Source organism: Silurus meridionalis, chromosome 2, assembly GCF_014805685.1.
Source record: "Silurus meridionalis isolate SWU-2019-XX chromosome 2, ASM1480568v1, whole genome shotgun sequence".
In the NCBI taxonomy this organism is placed as follows: domain Eukaryota; kingdom Metazoa; phylum Chordata; class Actinopteri; order Siluriformes; family Siluridae; genus Silurus; species Silurus meridionalis.
In genome coordinates, this window is record NC_060885.1 from 6,170,165 (window position 1) to 6,195,222 (window position 25,058).

At 38.2% G+C, this 25,058-nt stretch overlaps 1 protein-coding gene across 1 annotated transcript; it reads right to left on the minus strand.

Annotated features, from left to right (window-relative positions):
* Window positions 1-7,233: 7,233 nt before the first annotated feature.
* LOC124377302 (ATP-binding cassette sub-family E member 1) lies at window positions 7,234-23,970 on the minus strand. Its single transcript, XM_046836722.1, has 18 exons — window positions 23,873-23,970; window positions 18,531-18,697; window positions 18,117-18,202; window positions 17,896-17,993; window positions 17,675-17,792; window positions 17,348-17,485; window positions 17,190-17,259; window positions 15,576-15,672; window positions 14,204-14,293; window positions 13,104-13,225; window positions 12,647-12,868; window positions 12,059-12,118; window positions 11,371-11,429; window positions 11,137-11,247; window positions 10,925-11,067; window positions 9,332-9,454; window positions 9,141-9,252; window positions 7,234-7,585 (listed from the first exon to the last, which is right to left on the minus strand). The coding sequence occupies exons 2-18, from the start codon at window positions 18,631-18,633 to the stop codon at window positions 7,538-7,540; spliced, it is 1,800 nt and encodes a 599-aa protein (XP_046692678.1). The 5' UTR covers window positions 18,634-18,697; window positions 23,873-23,970; the 3' UTR covers window positions 7,234-7,537.
* Between the last annotated feature and the right edge of the window lie 1,088 nt (window positions 23,971-25,058).

The window sequence follows — 25,058 nt, forward strand, 5'->3', positions numbered from 1 at the left end:
ATTTCAAGATCATGTAATTTCACCATCTCATAGGCCCCTACTGCTTCTTCCACACCAAAGAAGAGCACACACACACACACATACACACTCATTTACACATCCACAAGTACAGTATATATTCACACACACACACACACACACACACACACACACACACACACACACATGACATTTATGATCCTGCTTGTAACACTAGTAAGATGATGTCAGGTTCTCTAAGGCCATTTACTGAAGCCTTAATGGCTTATTAACAGACATCATCAGACCTCAAAGACTAATGTGCAAAAAAAATGGAGCTGGAAATGGCATGAAATACGAATCGTTAACTGACACATTAAATTTGTTGTGAGTAAATCAGATGCAGTTGATAAACCTGATGTGATTTGGTGCGGTTTAGTATAGTATAAAATAAAACCTGGCACAAATGAAGCTTTTAAAGTGTTACATTACATCATATATTAGCTGCAATACATGCTTTATGGTGCTTTGAGTACAATTCTCTCATACTGACCACTGGATGTCTAACATGCACCTCATGGTAAAGGCTATTTAAGAATTAGTGTTGTTGCTCTCCACAAAGATGGCAGAGGCTGTAAGAAGTCAGTAACACCCTCAAACTGAGTTACAGTACAGTGGCCAGGGTCATACAGAGGTTTTCCAAGACGGGAAAGTGTCCATCAAAGAAGTTGAGTCCTCGTGCTGTGTGTCAGGTGCAGAAGCTGCTTCAGAAATCAGACGCATAAGTGCTGCAACATTGCTTTAAAAACTGTTATTATCATGATAATTGTGACAGCCCTAATATATATACAGTAATCCCCTGTTTTTCACAGTGGTTACGTTTTAAAAATGCCCTCGATAAACGAAAAAACGCAATAAACGGACTTCACACCAAAAATGCTTTTTTTTATGTTTACCGTACTGTACTGTATTAACATTTTACTTCATTTTAGAGTTAATAATAATTTTTTTTTATTAATAAATGTCATTATTTCAACATAAAAATCCATTAAAACAATTCTCTGTAAGTGTTTGGTCTATCGTGCTATCCGCAAGAGACAATCAGAAAATCAGCCAAACTAATTAGTTAAGTGGCAAATGCAATTCCACGGTAAACAGTTAAAGCAGTTTTTAACTGCGGTAAAGCGGGGGATTTTTGTATTACATATATTTATATATCTGTTACAATGATTTGACTTATGATTGAAGATAATTACCTTTAGAACCACTATACTTTTAAATCATGAATTCTGATTGATCAGAAGGTACTGATTCATTTTCTATCACATCAGCTCTGACTGTATTCTGACTGGACAGATTTATCTTAATTTGCCTAAGTGTAATTACATTTTATTTACATTTGATTACAGGTGGTCCCTGAGTTATGATCTTATGATTTTAGGATCTTGCAATTACAAAAGCAATACGACAAAATTGTAAAAACATTTCAAGTTTTGCACGGCAGGCAAACTCCAATCATGAACCGGGGCTCGTCCTTGCACCTACTGCTACATACATATATACTGTATACTTTATATACTGTACTGTACATTGATCTGTTTTCCTGAATTATGTAAATTATTAACAAATTACAGTATACTTACTCATACTGATCACTATGCTGGGTAGGTTTGGCCATGTCTCGACTTATTTTCAAGTTATGATATGCATCTCTATTGTAAGTTTTTTCCCGCTTATTCTACACAAACACACACACACACACACACACACACACACACACACACACACACACACACACACACACACACACACACTTTACATTCTACATTCAGATAAAACTGGTATCCAGTTTTAAATATGACATCGGCCCAAAACCATTTCTGGAAATTAGTTTGTGTCTGAAGCCATGACATGTTCTGAGCATCTCACAGATGTTTCACTAACACAACAGTGAGGTCATTTCTCATGAGATGAGAGCGTCAGTGTGTGTGTGTGTGTGTGTGTGTGTGTGTGTGTGTATGAGCGAGAAAGAGGGGGGCTTTCCATCTGGAAATATTGTAAATGATAGAACACTGACATCACCCCTTTCCTGTAGAGTAATTGAAACACAGCGGAAATAAAGCCAAGTTTCTCGTGTCTGGTGTTTTTTCGTCCAAAGAAATAGAAAGGCGTTAGATCACCTCTTAAAAATAAAACATTACATTACTAGAGGAGAAAACATGAATCACACAGGTGTGGACTGGTTCTCTCACAAAATAGCTTTTTAGTGGAATGTGTTTGATGGAGTAATAAAATCTGACCTTTAAATATGATGGATGGAAATGCAAGATAATAGGGCTGCAAATAACGATTATTTTTCTTCTTCTTCTTCTTCTTCTCTTTCTCTCCCCATCCCAAGGCTTCCTGAGGTTTGGCCAGCTCCAGTCACGTCCCACCTCATGAAGATTATGGACTTTAAAGAAGTAGATGCCAAACTCGCAAACATCCTGAACCATCTAGAGACGTACCAGTGCCAATTGGATCCCACTGCATGTGTGGAGTTTGACATTGGACCTCCTGAAGTGTTTAAAGGCTCTGTCATGGAGAAGCTGATGCTGGATCTGTGATGATCACAAATGTTGAGCTCAGTAGCTCCTACTTTTATACCAAAGACTGTTGAAAGAACATTTACTTATAATCTTATACTCCAGTGCTCATGTTAGTTCTCACTCTCCAGTGTTCTGTATTTTGAAAGATTTATGATCAAACTCTTGATGTCACCCAAATGAGGATGGGTTCCCCTTTTGAGTCTGGTTCCTCTCAAGGTTTCTTCCTCATTACATCTAAGGGAGTTTTTCCTTGCCACAGTCGCCATGGTTGCTCATCAGGGATGAATACCCACCGTTCACCTTGACTGTTGATTTCTGTAAAGCTGCTTTGAGACAATGTCTGTTGTGAAAAGCGCTATAGAAATAAACTTGACTTGACTTGACTTCTTCTTCGATTAATCGATTAATTGATTAATCCGATTTTTAAATATTTTTTAAAGTTGTTTTGCTTATTACAACTACATAAAACTCTTATTCAGGATATTTATGTATAAAAGTGTACTTGTAAAAATAAGTGTTAAAAATGTAAAAGCCACATATTGAGTTTACTGTCTTTAATTTTGACATTATTAAGTTTATAGTAGCTGCTTGTTGAGGAGAACATGGTGGATTTCTGCTTTAAACAAATTCACTCATGCTGGATTTTTTCTTTCTGGAAATAAAAAGAAGAAAAGAAAAGGAAAAAGTCTGCAAGGTGAAAATTGTGTAAATCAACATTTGTATTGTTTTTTTACGATAATTGCAGATGGCAATTTGACAACATGCTTTAAAAAAAAATACACGGACATTTTGTTTAGTTGTGACGTCATAAGCATCTAGATTGCAATGCATTTAATTTTGTATAATAATTTAATTATAAAATGCAGAAATTAAATATACAAACATCAAAAACAAGCATTTGAACGTAGTAAAGCCGAGGTAAATCACATTTAAAAACAGAAAAGTTACTGTTGTATGAGATAAACGCTACAAAAAGAGAAGTTACAGTTTATACAATTGCACTTCATTAAACTGTACCATTTTCACATGATGAGGATTCTACAATTTTTGCTCACCGTGCTGATGTTTCGCCTTCATCCGTGACACCAGTGTTTTTATTTTGTGATGCCGGTTGACCCTGTACTCTCCGCCATTTTGCGGGCGGCTGTGTTACTGTCTTACCATCATGCTAAGCTATAACTTGTGCAGCCGAAGTGATCGATAATTGCAAACGTTGACAACAAATTTCATTATGGATTATTATCGATGTTATCAATTAGTTGTTGCAGCCCTACAATATAGGTTCATATTTATACCTCATAGTAACATCTAATTTGCTAGGATACAGGGAAATGCTTGGAACAGGGAAATTTGCTGTTTATGAGGTATTTATAGCTGCTTTAATCTAATTGATAATAGGAACACACTTGTTTCCTGGACAAATCATTAAGGGGGGGGGTTAATGCTATTTCATGCATTCTGAGTTATTTACACTGTTAAAGATTCATATTTTCATGCTTAACATTGGCAAACAAAAAAATAAATACATTTGGATGTATGATGGAGTATTTCTATGACAAATACACTCCTTCTAGGTTTGTATGCGTTTCAAGAACGTTTTTCCGAATATGGTCTTTCATGATGTCAGGAAAGGCAAAATTCCTTGAATAGGCATTTCTCCTGGAAGACTTGCCGGACTTGCTCAAGAAAAACGTCTCCAGAGAAGTGTGTTTTTGGATGTGAGGGAAGGAAAATCTTGTTCAGTAGTTATAGTATTATATAGACACGTCCTGCTGTAGTCGTTGCTCGTACTGTTGTTCTTGATGTTCAGTTTCAGGATCCGAATCGGAAACAAATACACCGATCAGGCATAATATAATATATAATAATATTGGCTGGTCTGTGGCTATGCAAACCGTGTATTCTGAGACCTTAACTTCTTCAGCAGTTTGAGCTACCGGACCAGCCTTCGCTCCTCACGTGCATCAATGAGCCTCGGCTGTCCACGACCCTGTCGCCGGTTCACCACCGTTCCTTCCTTGGAGCACTTTTGATAGATACTGACCACTGCAGACCAGGAACATCCCACAAGAGCTGCAGTTTTGGAGATGCTCTGACCCAGTTGTCTAGACGTCACAATTTGGCCCTCGTCAAACTCCTTATGCTCATTTTTTCCTGCTTCTAACACATCAGCTTTGAGGAGCAAATGTTCACTTTCTGTCTAATATATCTATATAATCCAAATCATCTTTTTTTTTTTTACATTTCTTTATTCATAAAAAATTAAATAAAGAATTGTGTCATGACTTTAAACCACAGACTTGTCCACAAGGAAAAATCTAAGCAAAAACGGCATCTTAGTTGAGTAATAAAATAAGGCCAATTTGCTGGCCCTTACATGTATTTAAAAGGGATAAGGTCTGAGAGGCATGATGTCACCGAACGCTCCATCGATCTTCCCTCTGCCTTCGCCGAGACCAAAGTGCTCTAACTATAGCAGCGGGGGTCGAAGGTCATGCAGTTAGCCTGGGAAGCTGCCTTCATTGAACTGGCTGATTTCCGAGAGGGCTTGTGGGTATCAAGTTTACCCATCCTCCCTTCCCTCCCCACAATCCCTCGGTTTTCTTGCAGAGAAGCACATCGATCAGCGCATATTAACTACAGCACTCTAAAGACACTGAGACGGACCCTCCTCACTCACGGTCCCTGACTAGACTCTGGCCTCTGATAAAGCTTTCCCATGTGGGATATGTGCTTAGCATGACAGCAGCCCAATTGTTTGGATTTATTTATTTATGTCTTTAAATCTATTCGACGTAAATTCGAGTGTAGATTTAGTTTTGCAGGTTTAACAAAGGTCTATGATCTAAATGAACCTAATCTGCACACAGTGTATGTAGTGATGGTGTGTGTTTGTGTGTGTGTGTGTGGTTTTCAAACCTGTAGATAAATTGATAACTGCCGTTGCTTGTGTTCTATCCAGTCCGGGGATTTCAGTAATATAATGCAGCTGCAAACAACATTACATCTTCAATGGACTGAGCAGAGAAGAGCCATCTGTTCTGTAACCATAAAAAGTTAAATACGCATAATCAGTGGGCTGCTCTAACGCTTAAACCTATGAAGCGAACAGATACACCGACCTTCAGTTTAACCTCGTTAGCTGTCTACTCGTTCTTGTGAATATTGTGTTTTAAGTGAATACGCTGTATGGCTGCATTCGTTTCTTTTTTTTTTTTCATTCTGAAACCTTCGGCCCATTCTTGCTATTTATAAACAAGGGGTTCTCAAAAATGTTTTTGCAGCCAAGGACCTCTTAACTACAAGAGGATCACTTCTGCATTTTATTTCATGAACGTATTTTTAATAAATATATTATATATTTATTTTAATATATTTTTTTTATTATTATTTTTTGATATTTATAAATAATTATATTAAAAATATACATTTAATATTATCTAAACAGCTATTTTAAATGTATGGCATTGGGCAGACCCCCTTTATAATCCAGAGCAATTTACAGTTATACATCTGAGCAATTGAAGGGTAAGGGCCTTGCTCAAGGGCCCAGAAGTTGCAGCTTGGTGGTGCTGGGATTTGAACACATAACCCAGTCCATCTTATCCACTGAGATACCACTTTCTGGAAAATGAGTGCATGCATCATATGCAGAGTGACTTTCAACTGAGCAGTTGAGGGTTAAGGGCCTTGCTCAAGGGTGGCAGTTTGGTGGTGCTCTTTGCTGCTTCTTCACTGTTGAATGTCGAGCTTTAAAATGTTTGAAAATGGCCTTATTACCCTTTCCAGATTGATGGAAAGCAGTTCTTTAAACTGCATTTGACCCAAACAAATCCAAAAGCCCTGCTTCCTATTCCCTATAAACGGCAAGGTGGATCAAGTGTATCCTTGGTGCTCAAGGGTACTTATGCTCATTTGGTAACTGTCCATAAGCACCACCATGATCATCCATGGGCACACTAATATATAAAATACAATAAAATGAAATAATAATAAAATATTTAAAATATTATATAAATTTTTAGTGACCTAGCCAAAAAAATTTATCCACATGCATACGTTAATGAATATGCAAATTTATATTCAGAAAACATTTTGTGAATGAACTGGATTGTGGAGAAATGCTCCTGAATGAACTGCATACATTTTTTGTGAATGACCATCATCATTTATTGAATAAATTTGTTCGCATCCATCTTAAACGAGGTTCCTACTTTGGATGGTAAATAGTGCAACTTAGAGTATAGAGGTTTAAAATGCTCGACAACCCATTGAGAAGAATTCATTTATTATTGAATTCGCCTGCAGCATTCGCTTTATCCTGGTGATGAATCTGGTATCAATCTTAGGAACAGCATTCGTGCAGCACAGACATTGTCCTACATAATCCCCGTACTGTGAGGTGTGGGGAATCTGAAGAACCTTGAAGAACCACAGATAGACAGGAGGAGAACACAGGACCGAACCCTAGACGTAGGAACTGTAAACACTGCATCTCCATTCTATTCAAGAGAATAAATGCACCATAGTGTACAGTATGTTGGATATACTGTTTTTTTATATATAAATATATAAAGGAATACGAAATAGATAAGCAGACCTGATATTATATTAATGATACACCAAAACTTAAAGTTTTATATAAAACGTAGATCTGGGTTGTGTGTAGACACAAGAAACCACATTCTTTTTTTATCATCCACATCACTTTTAATCCACACATTAAAACACAGGAGAATTTAGAGCCATATTGATAGCAGGACTGGAAGTCCGCTGCCCTCTAGTGGTCACACACTGAAACTGGCTTAAAGAAGAAGTAACGACGTGTGTATGAGTGTAGCTTTTTAAATACTGTTAGACACTGACTCTTTGTGGAGAAAAAAAACAACCTAACCTCATAAACAGTATCTCACTTCAAGCTGCATTACAGATACACCCAGAAGCAGAAAAAGATCCCTGCAATCTCTTAGTGGAGTTAATGATGGGTTGAGCTAATCGTCGAGGAAGAAATAGTTGCCGCTTCTCTTCTGTTCGACATCCTGGGAAGTAATAAAGAATAAAAATGGTGGATAGTAAAATCTGACAATGTACAAAGTCTGTTTAAAGTTTGGAAACACCTCTTTAATGGCTTTTGAGACACATGCATGTTTCATTTGTTTAGGCAAGTAAAAGGCAAAAACATACAAGAAACTGACAGTGAATGAGAGATGAGTCCACGTTTTATATGGTTTATATGCTTTAACAGAAGACATAAGAAGAAGTTCCATAAGTCTGAGAACAGGAGAAAAGATGTTAGCAGGCTGCCTCACCCCAACAGTTAAACACAAAGGTGGAAGATTAATGGTTTCGGGGTTGTTTTGGGTGAAAGGAATAATGAACCAGATGTTCGAAATAAAGTTGAACATCTGTACATTTATATATTTGTTTAAAACAAGTTCATCTTTATACTGTTAAAATGACCCAGTTTGTTTCATAGAAATAAAAAGAACATGCATGTGTCTCTCAACAACCAAAAAACTACCGTATTTTCCGGACTATAAGCCGCTACCTTTTGTACCATGCTTTGAACCCTGCGGCTTTAACAATGAAGCGGCTAATTTATGGATTTTTCCTGGGATTTTCCCGGTTTCACAAAATTCAAGCCAAAAAACGGAGCCCCATAACATTAGACCAATGAAATTGCTGAACGGGTTCAGGTGAATCAATTAAAATCCCACTGAATCGGGCCGCACCACATCATAAATATGGATGATGTTCCTCTGACGTTTGACCTGCCGCTCACTCGGACTGTCTACAGGAAATGCGAATCATTCGTCACGCTCAAAACAACCGGGCATGAAAACACACTTCACCTGTGTTCTGAGCTGCACGGCATCGGGAGAAAAGATTCACTGATGGTGATTTTTAAACGCACGACGATGCCAAAAGATAAACTCTCGAGAAAATAGTTGTGAAAGGAAGGAGGAAGACAGTGAACAGTGACTTTCTTGGTAGGCTACAGTTTAGATAAAAGCCGTGTAACAGACACTGTCTTTCATTAAAGCCTGTGTAAAGTTCAGTAGTTTCAGTGTAGACACCTGCGGCTTATAGACAGGTGCGGCGTATTTATGTTCAAAATAAAAATCTCTGTACAATTCAGTGGGTGCGGCTTATATTTGGGTGCGCTTTATAGTCCGGAAACTACGGTAGGTGTTTCCAAACTTGTAACAGGCACTGTATGTACAGGAAATACAAAAAATATATATCAAATGTTTGCATGCTAACAAGTTCTGGTTTATCCATCAAAATAATATTTTCTTTTCACTGTAAAATTAACAACAATATTATATAAATAAAAAAAAAGGGAGAGAGAATTAAAATGCTTTTTGATTTGTACCATAAAAAATAAATTCTTTACAATTTATTGACGAAACACCTCAAAACTTCTGATTATATTATAATATTATATTATGATATATGTTATTATTTTAAATTATATTATATATTATTTTATGCTATATTATATTATAATTTGCTATATTATATTATGTTATGTTATATTATACTATGAATTATAATGTAGGATCTTGTACATACTTTGACAGAAAAGTTTACCTTAATGGAATTGAGCTTGTTGATTCTTGGTCTGAAGTTGTTTGGGTCTCTCCTGAACGTGATCTCCAAGAGAGAAAGAAACTTGTTCATGCCAGCAAGCAGCATCTGTGGCCTGAGAGTCAGAAAAACAAAGATCAGGATCAGGAAAAATGTTATGATTTGGGTCTATGAAAAATCCGATCTACTCTCACGTGTTGGCAGTCGTCTTCTTTGATGGAACTCCGTCAAATACGATGACACGGTCGGCCAGGTACGTGGCCATGATGAAGTCGTGCTCGACTACAAACGCGGTTTTCTTTGCATGGAGAATGAATCTGTGAGGACAGAGTGAATCTTAAATCATAGAGAGAGACTATAAAAAGAGATATACAAATAGAGAGAGAGAAAATATTGTACATCATAGATCTCACCAGCACACTGAGGGGGGGAGTGTGAAAGAGCACTAGTCAAAGCTCGCAGACCGCATCCGTAGCAAACTGCACAAGCTCAAACATATTCGTCTAGACTTAATAGCTTTTTTCATTTCACAACGGCTGACAGAGGAGAAGAAATGTATTTATCTTTACAAGGACATTCACAAGACGGACTTTTTCAAGAAAAGCTTGACATCGTAAGGAAAGGTCGGATTAAACAGTTCAACACAGCTGTTAAGCTTTTTCCATGAACCGTTTACACTTTTGCTTTTCTTTCCCATAGGATTTGCACAAAAATACACAAACTGAGTTCATTTTAAATCCCCAGGAAAACTGTAAGAACTCAGAAAGGTACTAGAGAAATTGAGGAAAAAGCCACTATATTTTGTCATGTTATAAAGTTAATATTGATGCTGAAAATGATGTTGGCTGTGGCTACAGTGAAAGGAGACTTGTTGAATTAAGTCCATTGGGTTTCGTGCTTTAGCAATGCCATTCAGTCTCTCTGTATGAGATCTGTATGAGCGAGATTTTCTGGTAAATTTCCAGAAACTTTTTATGGGAACTTCATCTGGGGAATTTTGGAAATATTCCAAGTTAGAAACTTACCAGGACTTTATAGGAATTTATGAAAATTAATTAGAAATTTATTTAAACTGTATTATATGTAAACATAAATATATAGGTCATAAGCTGAAAAGCATGCAAAATAATACAAATCAAAAAATTACATTTTGATTGAATTGTTAGTATAATTTTGATGCACAACAGCTTACACACATCATAAGGACGTTTTAAACATATATTTATGTAACATTTATGTATTTTAAGTGATTACTCGCCAGAATGCAAATTTTTGTGACAGAATTTTGTGTGCAGGATTCATGAAATGATGTGTGTTATGTTATGGATGAACGCAAACTACGTGCAGGGGACGTGGCCTCAGTGGCCCTGTGGTAAGTGTGCAGTGTGCATGTGACTGATGAATGTGCAGGTAGAAATACAAGTGAAATTGCATTAAATCTGGTTGTTTTAAACAAGATTATCCTGCAATGATTATTTTTCAAATACCTTTATGTTCTCTGTTATAGCTAACCTGCAATCTTGTAAATTCCCAGTTTATTCCCATTAATTCACGTTAATTCCCATGTAAAGGAACAGTCTTGAAAATTCCTGGAATGCAGCGCTCTGTTATACTGCATTTCTCCATAATATTGATGGATTCCATGGCTGTGGCATTATAATCATTGTATTAAGAGATGGATTGATTAAGGTAGGACACCACTAAAGTACAAAAAAAACATTCAAAGCCCCTGATCAGTTGCTACAAATGCATCGGAGAGGCATCTTTTCTTATAAACACGACATTACCGTTTGATGACTCGGGCAGCCATCAGCCTCTGTTCTGAGTCCAGGTACGCTGAGGGCTCATCTATCAGGTAGACGTCTGCAGGTTTGCCGAGGCACAGAGTGAGTGCTACTCTCTGCAGCTCTCCTCCGGACAAGTTCTGAACCTGTAACGAGCGTCAGTGCAGCTGGAGTTCACGTCGCACACAGAGGACCGCTAAACACTCAACACTTACATCCTGATCGATGATGCTGTCAATCTGCATCGGCTTCATGACATCTGTGACGAACTGTGGGTGTGTGTACGCATCCCTGATCTTCTCGTGCAGCAGGGCACGCACGCTACCCTGTGCGCGCACGCACACACACACACACACACACACACACACACACACACACACAGGAAATGTTAGACTCTGAGGATCAAGCATCTAAGATACTCAGTGATGTAGAAAGGCACACCATCATACTTTGAATTTGGGGCTGATCTTTTGAGGCTTGTAGCTGACGTTGAGGATCGGGACCTCTCCTGGTAGAAAGATAAAACGAGAGAGAGAGAGAGAGAGAGAGAGAGAGAGAGAGAGAGAGAGAGAGAGAATAAAAGAGAGAATGAGATAGAGTATGAGGGATAGAGAGCGTGAGAGAGAGAGTATGAGAGATAGAGAGAGTGAGAAAGAGAATTGTACAGAATGAAAGATAGATAGAGAGAAAGATAGTAAGAGAGATAGAGAAAGCGAGGAAGAAACCAAAAGAGAGAGAGAGAGAGAGAGAGAGAGAGAGAGAGAGAGAAAGAGCAAGAAAGAGGGAGCGAGAGAGAGAGAGAGAGAGAGCAAGAAAGAGGAGCGAGAGAGAGAGAGAATTAGAGAGAAAGAGATAGCAAAGGAGAGACAGAGGAGAGAGAATAAGAGAGAAATAATTAGAGAGAAAGATTTTTACAGAATAAGAGATAGAGAAAAGGGACACAATAAGGGAAAGATATAGAGAGAGAGTGAGTGAGAAATGGAGACAGAAAGAGAGAGAGAGAGAGAGAGAGAGAGAGAGAGAGAGAGAGAGAGAAAGAAAACATGATTATAGTAACACATATATTTGTTTGTTTGTTTGTTTGTTTAGGTTGCATGTGACAAATAAGCATCAACAGGTGAGACACACATTACCCACCTCCATGATCCGGTTTTAATCGGCCAGCGAGCAACCGGATGAATGTAGTTTTGCCCGTTCCTGAAATAATTTATTTAATATTAATAATAATAATAATAATAGTATTTGACAGCGACTTTTCCAGCAAAACATGGATACTCAATAGACTAAATCTGACACGGCTCAGACGGCTTTTCAACAAAAGAGGAAGCTTAAAGCAAGGCAGGTTGTACCCAAGTACTAGAAAACACTACACTACGCTACAGTAAAGACAAAAGTATTGGGACACCTGTTCTTTCCAGCCATATGTGCTTCTCTCCAAAACTGTACCACAAAGTTGTGTAGGATGCCTTTTTGGTGTAATAGCATCAAATTTTCCCTTCTCTTGAACAAGGAGACCTAAACCAGTTCCAGCATGACAATACCCCTGTGCACAAAGCCAGCTTCATGAAGATCGGCTTTACATGGATCGAGTGGCCTGCTATAGAGCTATAAACCCTACCAAAATGCTGACTTTACTAACTGGCTGAATAAGCACAAATCTCCACAAACACACTCCATAATCTAGTGGAACATCTTCCCAGAAGGAAAAAGCTTTCTTTAACTCACCATTTTCACCTAACATAACCATGATCTCCGAGTCTGTGAACTCGCCCTCGATGATACACAGCTCGAAATCACCCATGGCCTTCTTCATATTGGGGTACTGGTAGCGACACATCTTCTTCACTTCCTCCTCGGTGGCCGTCTCAGCAACTTTGAAAACCAGTGAAGCGTCACGGAACCGGAGGTTCTCAGTTGGCACATAGCCATCCAGGAAAATGTTGATGCCTGGGATATTGGGTTAGAGCATGTGAGAGAATGTATACAAGGTAAAATTTACACTGCTTAAAATGAGAACATTTTGTAGCCAAATAAAATATAAATAACCTTAAAAAACATTAAATATGGTATGTAAGGACTGTACTTGAAGGCCATGCTCCAAGCACGAGTTTTACATATGTGTGCTAACACTTTTTATGGCAATCATGAATCACATGTATGTGACAGTGAAGGTGATCGATACCTTCTCGTACGCTGAAGGGCATAGTAACGACACCATAAGCACTCGGTACTCCATACAGACAGCAGATGAAGTCAGACAGGTAGTCCAGAACACTCAGGTCATGCTCGACAACAATTATGTATCTAAAAGAGGTCAGAGAGATACAAGGTGGTGAGAGAAAATGTAGAATAACCATAATAATGGATTACTTTTCATTCTAGTCACTGTGCAAGAGCTTCTTTATGGCTGCCAGGTTAAAAAAAAATCATAAAATTTTTAATTTGTCACAAATAATTGTAATAAAAATCACTGCATGGGCTAAGAAATCATTGTCGGAAAACACAGTTTGCCATGTCATCCACAAATGCTGGTTAAAGCACTATCATGCAAAGAAAAAGACATTTGTGAACATGATCCAGAAACAGTGTTGTATTTTCTGGGCCAAAGCTCATTAAAAATGGACTGAAACAAAGAGAAAAACTGTTTTGTTATTAGATCATTAATTTTTTTCAAAACCATAGACAAAAGGAGAGAGACCATCCAGCTTATAATCAGCACTAAGTTCAAAAAAGTCTTTGATAGTATGGAAGTGCATTAGTGCCTATGGAACAAGCAGCTTGCACACCTGGAAAGGCTTAATCAATGCAGAAATGGATCTACAGGTTTTAGAGTAACAAATGTTTCCATCCAGAAAAAATCTTTTTTTTAAAGAAGCAATATTTCAGCAAAACAATACTAACTGTAGTCTGGGTGCTGAAGTGGCCTGTCTGCCATCCAGACCTTTCACAATTTAAAAACATTCAGCTTATCAATAAACAAAAAACATGACAAAGAAAACCCAGGACTGTTGAGCAGCTAGAATTCTGTATTAGACACAAATGGGATAACATTCCTCTCCCAAAACACAGCAGGTGGTCTCCTTAATTCCCAGATGTTCTTAAAAGAAGAGGGGATACTACACAGTGGTAAACCTGGCCTTGGATATGTGGTACATTTCCTCAATCTAAACATTTTATGTTCTACTGTAAATCGAGGCCAAGTCAGACCCAAGACAATTTGGGTGAAGATGGCGATTATATAAGACACAGCAGTGCTATGAAGCTTTGTGGTGCTTCACCCACCTGTCCGGTGTGATAAGAGAGCGAATGGTGATGGCAGCTTTCAAACGCTGCTTCACGTCCAGGTAACTGGAGGGCTCATCAAACATAAAACTAATAAACAAATACATCAAGAGTAAGAAATATGAGTTATTTCTCCATGTCAATGCTTATTCATTAAACATTTATTAAACACACACAAGCAAGATTATTACGATACAGCAAAGAGCTAAAAAAAAAACTGTGACTGTTGAAATTGAACTGTTTTGTGCACACGTGCCAAATGCATTGTAAGAAAACTGCCGATGGTGGCTTTAAGCTCCGCCCACTTTATACCCCAGGTTATATTTCCATTATATAGCCTGACATTTGAATCATAATGAGTATACGCATCGATTTCATGTATAAACCGTACAAACTACACTTACATGAGCGCAAGGACAGTTGGACAACAAGGACAGCCTCAACCTCAAGATTCAGGAACTTACTACATTGTCCTACAATGAAATTCATATGCATATTGTCAAACAATGAAATTCTCCACAGAGGAGGAATTTCATTGTACCGTGTAGTAGACAATTTTCTGTACATATGACAGTAAACTATCGAAACTTCCATGGTTTGTAAGGGATGATCCAAGACTAAGTGTGTGCTACATGATTTTAATGCATCAGCTTTGTGGTATTTTATGTGGGTAAATGTCATGCATTAAAATGGTGTACTGGACATCCAGCCATTGGTTGCACCTTACATACAATAGCCATTTGCCAGCATTGACAAGTGAAATCAAAACCAATTAAAGAAACCGATTGAACGGATAAAATTATTTAAGAAATCAATAACAGTTCATCTTAACATATGTATATTTTATATACAGGTCTTAGATCGAAAATTCTGCCTGCTCGACATCATATGCAGAGAAAAACTAGTCTAATAAGATTACATTTAGATAAACAAATTAGAATAAATACCGACAGAGAGAAAGAGATTGTCTACACATCTCTACTAATAATGAAGCAGTTGGTGTTAATTCATTGTGCCCTTTCTAGTTATATATGTTTTCTTCTCTAGTTCATCAAATTCAACTTGTGCTTCGGCTTGTTTATTAAAATAGGCGCAAAAACAGTGTTCAGCTCACTAAGGATCTTAGAAAATCTGTAAAACCGCTGCCTCACTCTATATACAGCCGTGACTGTATGTTACTATGGTTACAGTTGTTCATTAGGCAACACGTTCCATCAGAACAGTGATAAGACTGACCGGAACTACCTATGTGTTAAAGTGCTTGAAAGCAGACATTTCAGCCAATTGGAATCGAGTATTCAGACTGACATGGTATAAATATTATCTACACTGGATTGTACTGTAGTGTATGAACAAGATTTCCGAAACATACATATCTGCTCTCTGGATGCACACCACTGCACAAGCGAAACGCTGCAGCTCTCCTCCTGACAGGTCCTCAACGTTCCTGTCCCTAAGATGGGTCAGATCTGTGCCACATCACAAACACACACAACGCTGGAGGCACTCAATTTTACAGGACGTCTTTAGATGTGGTATGTTAAAATTTTGCATTCACTTGAACTTGGAAACCCAAACCTGTTCCAGCATGGCTATGCCCCTGTGGACAAAGGAGGACTGGTTTACATGCTTTGGAGAGGAAGATCTTGATTGGCCTGCTATAGAGCTCTGATCTCCTCCCTACTGAACACCTTTGGGATGAATGTGAACGCTGACTGCACCCAAGGTCTTCTCACCTACACCAGTACCTGCCTTTCGTAACACCCTTGTGGCTGATGACCACAAATATCCATAAGCACACTCCAAAATCTAGTGAAACATCTTCCCTGAAGAGTGGAAATAATTATAAGAGCAAATAGGGACTAAATTTGGAATGCAATGCTCAAAAATCACATACCGTACATGACCAGGTGACCCAATACTTTTGGAAATATAATCTATCTATCTATCTATCTATCTATCTATCTATCTATCTATCTATCTATCTATCTATCTATCTATCTATCTATCCTTCAATTAGCTTTAGAAACACAATTCTGCTTAATTGTGAAAATGAAATTATGCTAATTAGGAATTTTGATTAGTCAGAAGGTAATAGTTCATTTTCTTACTGGACAGAGTTATATTAATTCTCAGTGTGTAATTAAATTATATTTCAAATATATTATACTGAGAATTCACAATTTATTATAGTAACAATTTACACTGGAAGATTTATTCCAGTTGTTTAGCAAAATTTGTTTTTGGAAAATAAAATAAAAAAAATAGGAGGCCGGTGATGGGATGACTGTTGATGAACAATCTACAACATATAATTATAAATGAATAAAAATAAAACTATATTTTGTGGAAACCTGAGCATGAGATTCTTGCTTTTTAATGTCCCATTCCACATTTAGTTCCTACTGGCTGTAATAATTACCTCTACTCTTCTGGGAAGATGTTCCACAAAATTTTGGAGTGTGCTTATGGATATTTGTGTTCATCAGCCAGTTAGTAAAGTTATCAGGTAATGATGTAGGAGGTCTGGGGTGCAGTCAGTGTTCCAATACATCCCAAAAATCTTCAATAGGGTATGTAGATCTATAGCATCCCACTCAAGATCTTGAATCCATGTAAAGCATAATTCCATGCTGGAACAGGTATGGGTCTCCTAGTTCAAGTGATAGGAAGATTTTATGCCACGGCATCCAAAAGCATGTTATACAATTGTGTGCTTATAGCTTTGTGAGAAGAGTATGAGGATGAACCACATATAGCTGAAAGAGTCAGGTGTCTCAATACCATTGTCCATATAGTGTATGATGTGATGTGAAAATTGCTATTGTATAAGAAGAATAAATACTTTAGGATGCAATATATAACAGATATTATAGATGCATAATCAAATTCAGGATGCTAACAGTTATTTCACATGTTGATTATTGCCTATACACCAATACGAGTTTTGTTCCGCATTACATAAATCTTAGGAAAAAAAACATACCAAGTTGCTCACAGACTACAGCCTCGGTCTTAGAGTCATCCTTCCTGCTCAGAATAGAGCCCACACTTCCCTACAGAACAGGGACACCAATTCATGATCAACACAATCATTGTTTAATTAAGATCAGAAACGCATCCGCTAGCTATTAGCTGACAAACCTTGATAGTTTTAGGGATCTGGTCGACGTACTGGGGCTTCACAATGGCTTTCAGGTCATCTTCCAGGATCTTTGTGAAGTAGTTCTGCAGTTCAGATCCTCGGAAGTAAGCCAGGATTTCCTGCCAGTCAGGAGGAGTCTGTCAGGCAATGAGTATTGGTTAGTATAGGCTTTAAGCGGTATGTAGACCATGCTAAAGCAAAGTGCTTACACTTTTTAAGCCTCCAGCTTTTTTTTGCTTGTAAATGTGATGCACATCACTTACACAACAACTAGCTTATGTATGAAAGTTTAACACTGTAGGAAAGGAAATGGTAGTATTCCCTACATCATATTTGCCCAGGTTGGGTTTCTGTTTCCCAGCCAGGATCTTAAGTGCTGTTGATTTTCCAATGCCGTTAGTCCCGACCAGCCCTAAAACCTCGCCTGGTCTGGGGATTGGTAACCTGTATTAATAAGGGAACAAAGCCATGGTTGACATGTAAAACATAACGCATGAACACGTGAACTCATAGCTTATGCATTTATTTTAAATATTTGATTACTTACCGGTGCAGTTTAAAAGAGTTGGCACAGTATCTGTGTGTGGTCTCTTTCTCCAGGTTGCTCGGCAGGTTGACGATAGCCAACGCACCAAATGGGCATTTCTACAAAAAAGAAAATCATTTCTATTACATTCTGAACAGAAGCCAAACCAGCAACGCAGTAAGACAGGTGAAATTTTCAGACACATTTCATGCTATCAAAAAAGTTCTCGTAACTTTACAAACCTTAATGCAGATGGCGCATCCTATACAGAGTGATTCAGATATCCATACAATTTTGCTTTGCGCAGTGACCTCTATACAGAGTTTGCCTGCAAAGCAATATCCAATTTCAGACCACCACATATTGTAAATAATCTTCAAGGGCATCATGGAAACCTGCGCTATCAACACCCTACGAACTATATGTCGGATGCAAATATGCTTTTTTTTACAGAGTTAAAATAGCACATTGGTCACCAAATCGTCTGGTTATCGTCTCACGTTCATGTGTCAATCATATCTTAGGCATAACGTTTAATATATGCTACAAACCTACAGTAATGGATAATTCATTTAATTTAAAGTCAGAAAGAGAAAAACTGATCTTTGGAATGCAACATATTGCAGTCTGGAGTCTAATTTCCCTCGGTTTCTTACCCATTCGGACCACCGGGCAGCTCTTCTTGCACTCCTGTTTGCATTTTTTTGGCTTGCACTTATCCTGGTTCACTATGGCAATCCGAATTGGTCTTTCAGACATTCTGTCTGGGTCCTGTTAGGAAAGGGCTAAAGGGAGCCCTTCCCAGAGATTAGCACAATGGACACTGCAGAGACAGAAACAGAGACAGGAGAACACATTTTAACATCACCACAACAACAAATCTTTAAAACCCCCCAAAAACATGAGAGACCAGACCAGATAGAATCAAGCATCAAGAAAATGCAGGATCCTATAAGAACTTATAAGAGCTCAGAAGTCTGCAACCATTTGCACCATGTAACAGTTCGAAAGTTTTGAGGCTTGTGAAAAAAGCTGTGAAGTAAAAATGCTTTCAAAAATAAAAGTGTTGATGGTTTATTTTTTTTTTATAAATTAACAAAATGGAAAGTAAATGAACAGAGGAAAAATCCAAATCAATATTTGATGTGACCACCCTCTTCCTGCAACAGATCAATGCTTCTACGATAATGCACTTCTAGATACATTTATAGAAGGAACTTGGCAGGTTTTTTGTACCAAACATCTCAGAGAACTAAACACAGTGGATGTAGGCTTTCTCAAATCCTTCTGTTGATGTAGGCTTTCTCAAATCCTTCAATATCCTCATGTAATCCCAGGAAGACCCAATGATGTTGAGATCAGGATTCTGTGAGGGCAAAACTATCACTTCCAGGACTCCTCGTTCTTCTCTACACTGAAGATAGGATGTTTGGAGTCGTTGTCCTGCTGCAGAATAAATTTACGGGCCAATCAGATGCTTTCCTGAAGGTAAATTTACAGTTTTCCATCTCTTCCCTTAAATAATCTTGAATTATCATTTTGATTTCCTGTATTCTCTCTCTTCCATCTGCTGCTTTTGTTTTTCCATCTTGGAAGAGAACTTTTTTCCCTGTTTTAAAGTGAGTGGAGGCCATTCCCATCGGAATTACGAACACACACACACACACACACACACACACACACACACACACTACAGTAACAACATAAAGGTACGTAATTTCTCTAAAATAGCGAGCATCCAGCTCATACAGTGTGTGGAGTGTGAAATGTATAGTCAGTCTTTCTCCATCACTAGTGATAATTTTATCTGTGAGAAGTGTAATTTAGTTAGCTCTTTGACTGAGAAGATCGTAGCATTATAGGGGTGTATCCAGAGTCTAGACAGAATTAGCGAGTCCGAGAGCAGTCCAGGTACTGCAGGGGAAAGTCTGGATGCCTAAGGTGGAGTTAGCATTCCCCCGACTCCAGCATTAGAGCCCTCGCAGCGGGGTAAGTGGGTAACGACTCGGCGGCATACTCGCAAAAACAAAGCTAACGCTGAGGCTCGCCCATGGGAGCATCATTTCTCTCTGCTTCACGTGTCCAACAGGTTTGCTCTCCTGAGTATAGCACCCGCTGTTAAACCTGAAACCTTTTAGGTTAAAAGACTTAAAAGACTTTAAGGACATTAGTGCCGGACATAGCAGGTCAGCTTAGGTTTTTTTAAAAGCATAGGTTCTCTAAGGTACTTTTTTCACATAGGAGTTAATGATATACTTCTTCAACAGTCAGAGGTTACTAAGAGTAAAATTACAGAGGTGTGTAAATTAGCCAAGGCAATGTCTGATGCTGTAATATGCTCTAGCGCCATCCCAATGTGGCGTGGCGATGTAGCTTACAGTAGGTTATGGGCTCTGAAGTGCTGAATGTCTGAATCATACTCCAAAAACAATGTGGGCTTCATAGATAATTGGAGCAATTTTAAGGGCAAGGCTGGCCTATCCCACTAGGGAAGGTGCTGCTCTCATTTCTTGTAGTATAGGTCATATTTTCAGAACAGCTCTAGTTAACCAGTGACTTACCAGAGCCAAGCCCAGAGAGCAGGCAAACAGGCCAAACCGAACGTCTGCTAGCTGCACAGAGTCGTTACTCAGGGGCTGCTAAATTGAGACTGTGTCTGTCTCCCGAGCGAAGCCAAAATTTCGAAATTCTCAGAAAGTCTGTTTAAGTAACCTGATTAACATTAAATTAATTATGACTGAATGTACAGCCACTATTCTAAAGATAGGATTGTTGAATATTAGATCTCTCATGTCTGACTATAAATTAAATGATTTCTGATCATGAGTTTAATGTACTGTGTTTTACATAAACGTGGATTAAACCAAATGAATATGTAGCATTAAATGAAGCGAGTTCTCCTGAGTATAGTTACAAACACCAGCCCCGTCTAAATGGCAGAGAAGGCGGAGTCGTGGCTATTGATAATAACAATCTAAGCGTCATAAAAAAAACTAAACACAAATCGGACACATTTTTTATTTCAGCAAAGCCAGATGAGAGAGAGATCAGCTTAACAATGTTGAGGAGTGTGTAAAGGACATTAGACAGTGGATTCTTAATGACTCCCTTCTGTTTAACTTTGATAGGATGAAAGTACTTTTACTAGGAGCACATGTAGCTAGGAGTAAACTTTCCTATTACGTGCATCTCCGGATGGGTCTTACTATCTCAGTTTGTACAGCAGTCAAAGACCTTGGTGTGGTTATTGACCCTGGTCTTTCCTTTGAGGCTTATGTGAATGACAATACCAGGATATTCTTCTTTTACCTTAAAAATATTGCTAAATTTAGAAATACGATGCCGTTACAGGATTCAGAAAAACTAGTTGATGCATTTCATACATTTGGATTAGACTACTGTAATGCTTTACTGTCTGGGTGTTCGAGTAAGTGCATAAATAAAGTACAGTTAGTCCAGAATGCAGCATCAAGAATCCTTACAAGATCTAGAAAATATGACCACATCACCTCTGTTTTATTCAGTCTACTTTGGCTACCCATAGGCAAAAATAGGCAAATTGATCAACAGTGAGATACCACCAACAGTTGACGAAATGAGAACAGCAGCAAGAAACAGAACAGAATGGAAGAAGATTGTTGACGCCTGCAAACCACAAATATTTGCAGCCTACTGATGATGATCATGAGGACTTTGGCTACCCATTAAATCTCAAAGTGATTATAAACCACTACTACTGACGTATAAAGCACTTAAAGGTCTCGCGGCCATAGCGAGTCTTGTTGGAGTCCCCATCTCTCTCTCTCTCTCTCTCTCTCTCTCTCTCATTCTTGATGGTGTTCTTATTTTGAAGGTGATGGTTTCACATCAATGGTCTGGGGATCTATGAAATTACGGAGCAACGCAGAAGCTTTTAAAGATGGATTTGGAATGTATTTAATGTCAAAAGTCTGCTACACTGACTCAGGACTACAGGTTGCATTTGATCACCATCACTGCACACCTCAACATCATTTAGCTGCAATAAATGGACATTCTGTGCCACCCAGATGAGGATGGGTTCCCTCTTGAGTCTGGTTCCTCTTAAGGTTTCTTCCTTAAAAAAGAAACATTAATACTTAATAAATATTAAGGAAAATAAGAGACATGCATTCAAATTGAAACATAAAGTAAGACCCCAAATAAACTAAAACAGTAACATCCAAAATGAATAAAAAAAGACACTTTAAATTAACAGCACGTAGAGTCAGTGATTCACCTTTAGAAATCGTTCTGTATAAAGCCACCCAGAAAAACTACCGATATGGATTTTTGCCAATAGCTGATAGTTCCAGCGATCAACTATGAACCGCATATAGCAAAACCAATTAATTGGTCGACCTCTAATGGATAAGTATCTGCCAGTATTTCGATTAATCCTGACTAACTCTACTATTAGTCTATTATCTTATTTCAAAGCTTTTCTCTTGGTTGCACTGCTTCGGGTAAAAAAAATCTACATCAAGGCCTTTAGAAACAATGCAAGCACCTGTAGCTTTGAATACATGAGAATGAAGCTGTGGAGTTGGCGACACAGTGGCCATCTAACAGGCATACATAACATCAGCATTTGATTAAATGGTCAGAGAGCACACCAGTCAGAGCTTGCAAACCGCATCTGTAGCAGACTGGACAAGCTTAATCAATATATTCGTGTGAATTTAATCGCTATTTTTTTCATTCTACAACAGCTGACAGAGGAGAAAAAATGTATTTGGTTGCAGATACACTTACAAGGCCATTTAAAGTACAAATATTTTGAAAAAGATCGTGAGGAAAAGTCAGCCAACAGTTCAAAACAGTTGTTAAACTTTTTCATGAACCATTTATACGTTTTCTTTCCTGTGAAATTTGCACAAAAACACACAATTTGCCACAATTTCAACTCCCCAGGAAAACCATAATTCACGTTAATAATGCACATATGTCATGTTATGGTGTTAAAATCAATTTCTGTTATAGATGATGAATGCGGGAGGTGCAGCTGTGGCTGCAGTGAAAGGAGACTTGTTCAATTGTATTCATTGAGGTTCTTGCTTTAGTAATGCCATTTATTGTCACTGTATGAGATTCCTGTCTATAATGCAGCTCCCTGTTATACTGCGTTTCTGTATAACACATTGATCATTTCTATAAACGTGATTTCATAACGATGGCATTAAGAGGTGTATTGCATCAAGTAGGACCGCACTGAAGGTCTAGGAGTGAAGTAGTGACGGGTCGTTAATGAACGATTCGTTTGTCTTTAATGTGACTCAGAAGAACGAGTCGTCTCAAACAGTGATTGGTTCACTTTCTACACAAAATCTCAGAAGGTTATGTAAAGGAAACAGAATTGACTCTGGAATCTTCTAGTTTGAATCGTTCGTTCTTTTATCACGTGACTCCCATGTATATACGCTATGCAGTGCATTACACAGGAAACAGAATTGAGTAGTTCATCTCAGTAGTCCTCTGGTCCAAGTCGTTCGTCCTTTTGTCAGGTGACTTCCTTATACGCTATGAATGATAGGATAAGAGGAATGAAATGAACTGAATGATCTGATCTTTACATCACTATTGCGAAGTAAATGATGCTGTAGTTTTGGGCATGGCATCGGTTCATTAGCATATCAAAAGGCATGCAGATGACGTCAGAGAGTAAGATCTCATCTGTAACTTTTTTTTTTTTTTTGGCGTTCCATAATACCATCTGACAGCTGTCAGATAACATAAATACCAGCTTGAAGATCATTTTTCACAATCTCTATCAAGTCCTACTGATCATTTGTAATCGATAACCTTTAATAAATGATTATAACCTGTCACTGCGCAGCTATGGAGGGTTTATTAGACGCCTTAGCAGGCCATTTCCTTCAGCGGCCGTGCGGTCACCAGTGGACAGGGTTCAAAACGACACCGTAAAAAAACACGCCGATGTTTATGAGCTTTTTTTGTATATTTTCCTTCCCGGACTCACCTCTGTCTCTTCACGACGATCTGGTTTACACATACGCACAACTACGTTACAATGTAGCTACATTATAACCGGTCATTTCACAAGTCCCGCCTCCTTTTCAATGATTGGTTGGTTGACCACACAAGCAGTGCGCTGATTAGATGGAACTTCTTATAAGATTTTTTTTCCCACAATTTTCTTACTATAAAAATACAATTCTAAACAAGTTTCATATGCCTTTTTAAAAGCACTCTAATGTCTTTCAAAATCTTTCACCAAGTACTATATTTTCCTCTTACACGATTTATCGACTGTCCAAATTCCTGGTTGATTGTATGACCTACCAGCCAATCAGAAACAAGGAAGGCGGGATTGGTCGGAATATGGATAGGATTAAAATAAAGCAGATGGGGGCGCTGAAATTATGGAAGGCTGCAAGGATCAAAAAACTCCTATAAACAAATATAAACTATTAAAAATATTATATACACTGATCAAGCATGACATTATAACATTATAAGTGTTGAAGTGAATAACATTGATTATCCCTTTATCATGGCACCTGTGGGTGGATTTATTTATTAGGCAGCATATTGGCATTTTTTCCTAAAAGTTGAAGTGTAAGAAGCAGGAAAAATGGGCAAGCATAAGGATTGATTGAGTTTGACGAGGGCCAGATTGTGATGTCTAGACGTCTGGGTCAGAGCAGCTCCAAAACTGCAGCTCTTGTGAGATGTTCCTGGTCTGCAGTGGTCAGTCTCTATTAAAAGTGGTCCAAGGAAGGAACATTGGTGAACCTGCGACAGGGTCATGGGTGATTAAGGGTCACTGTTGCACGTGGGGAGCGAAGGCTGGCCCGTGTGGTCTGATCCAAAAGTTGAACATGGTATAAAAAATAAAAAGCACAAACGTTAGTCCACTGAAGTATCAGCTGACCCAGAAATTCATGGCTGATTATCTGCAAGAAACAGCCAGTATGTAAAACATCCTTGTTTTAAAAGAATGCAAAAAAATAAAATAAAAAAAAACAAGAATGAAGAAGTACTGTATATTTATATGTAGTTTTGCTTGTCTCCACTAGATGTCAGCATATCCAAACAGGAGACAAACCCAAACTTCTCCATTTTCTCTAATTGACTGTAAGAAAACATTTTTAGACTTTTTTCTTCTGCTCATGCAATGTGCTAATGCATTGGAGCTGTCTGTA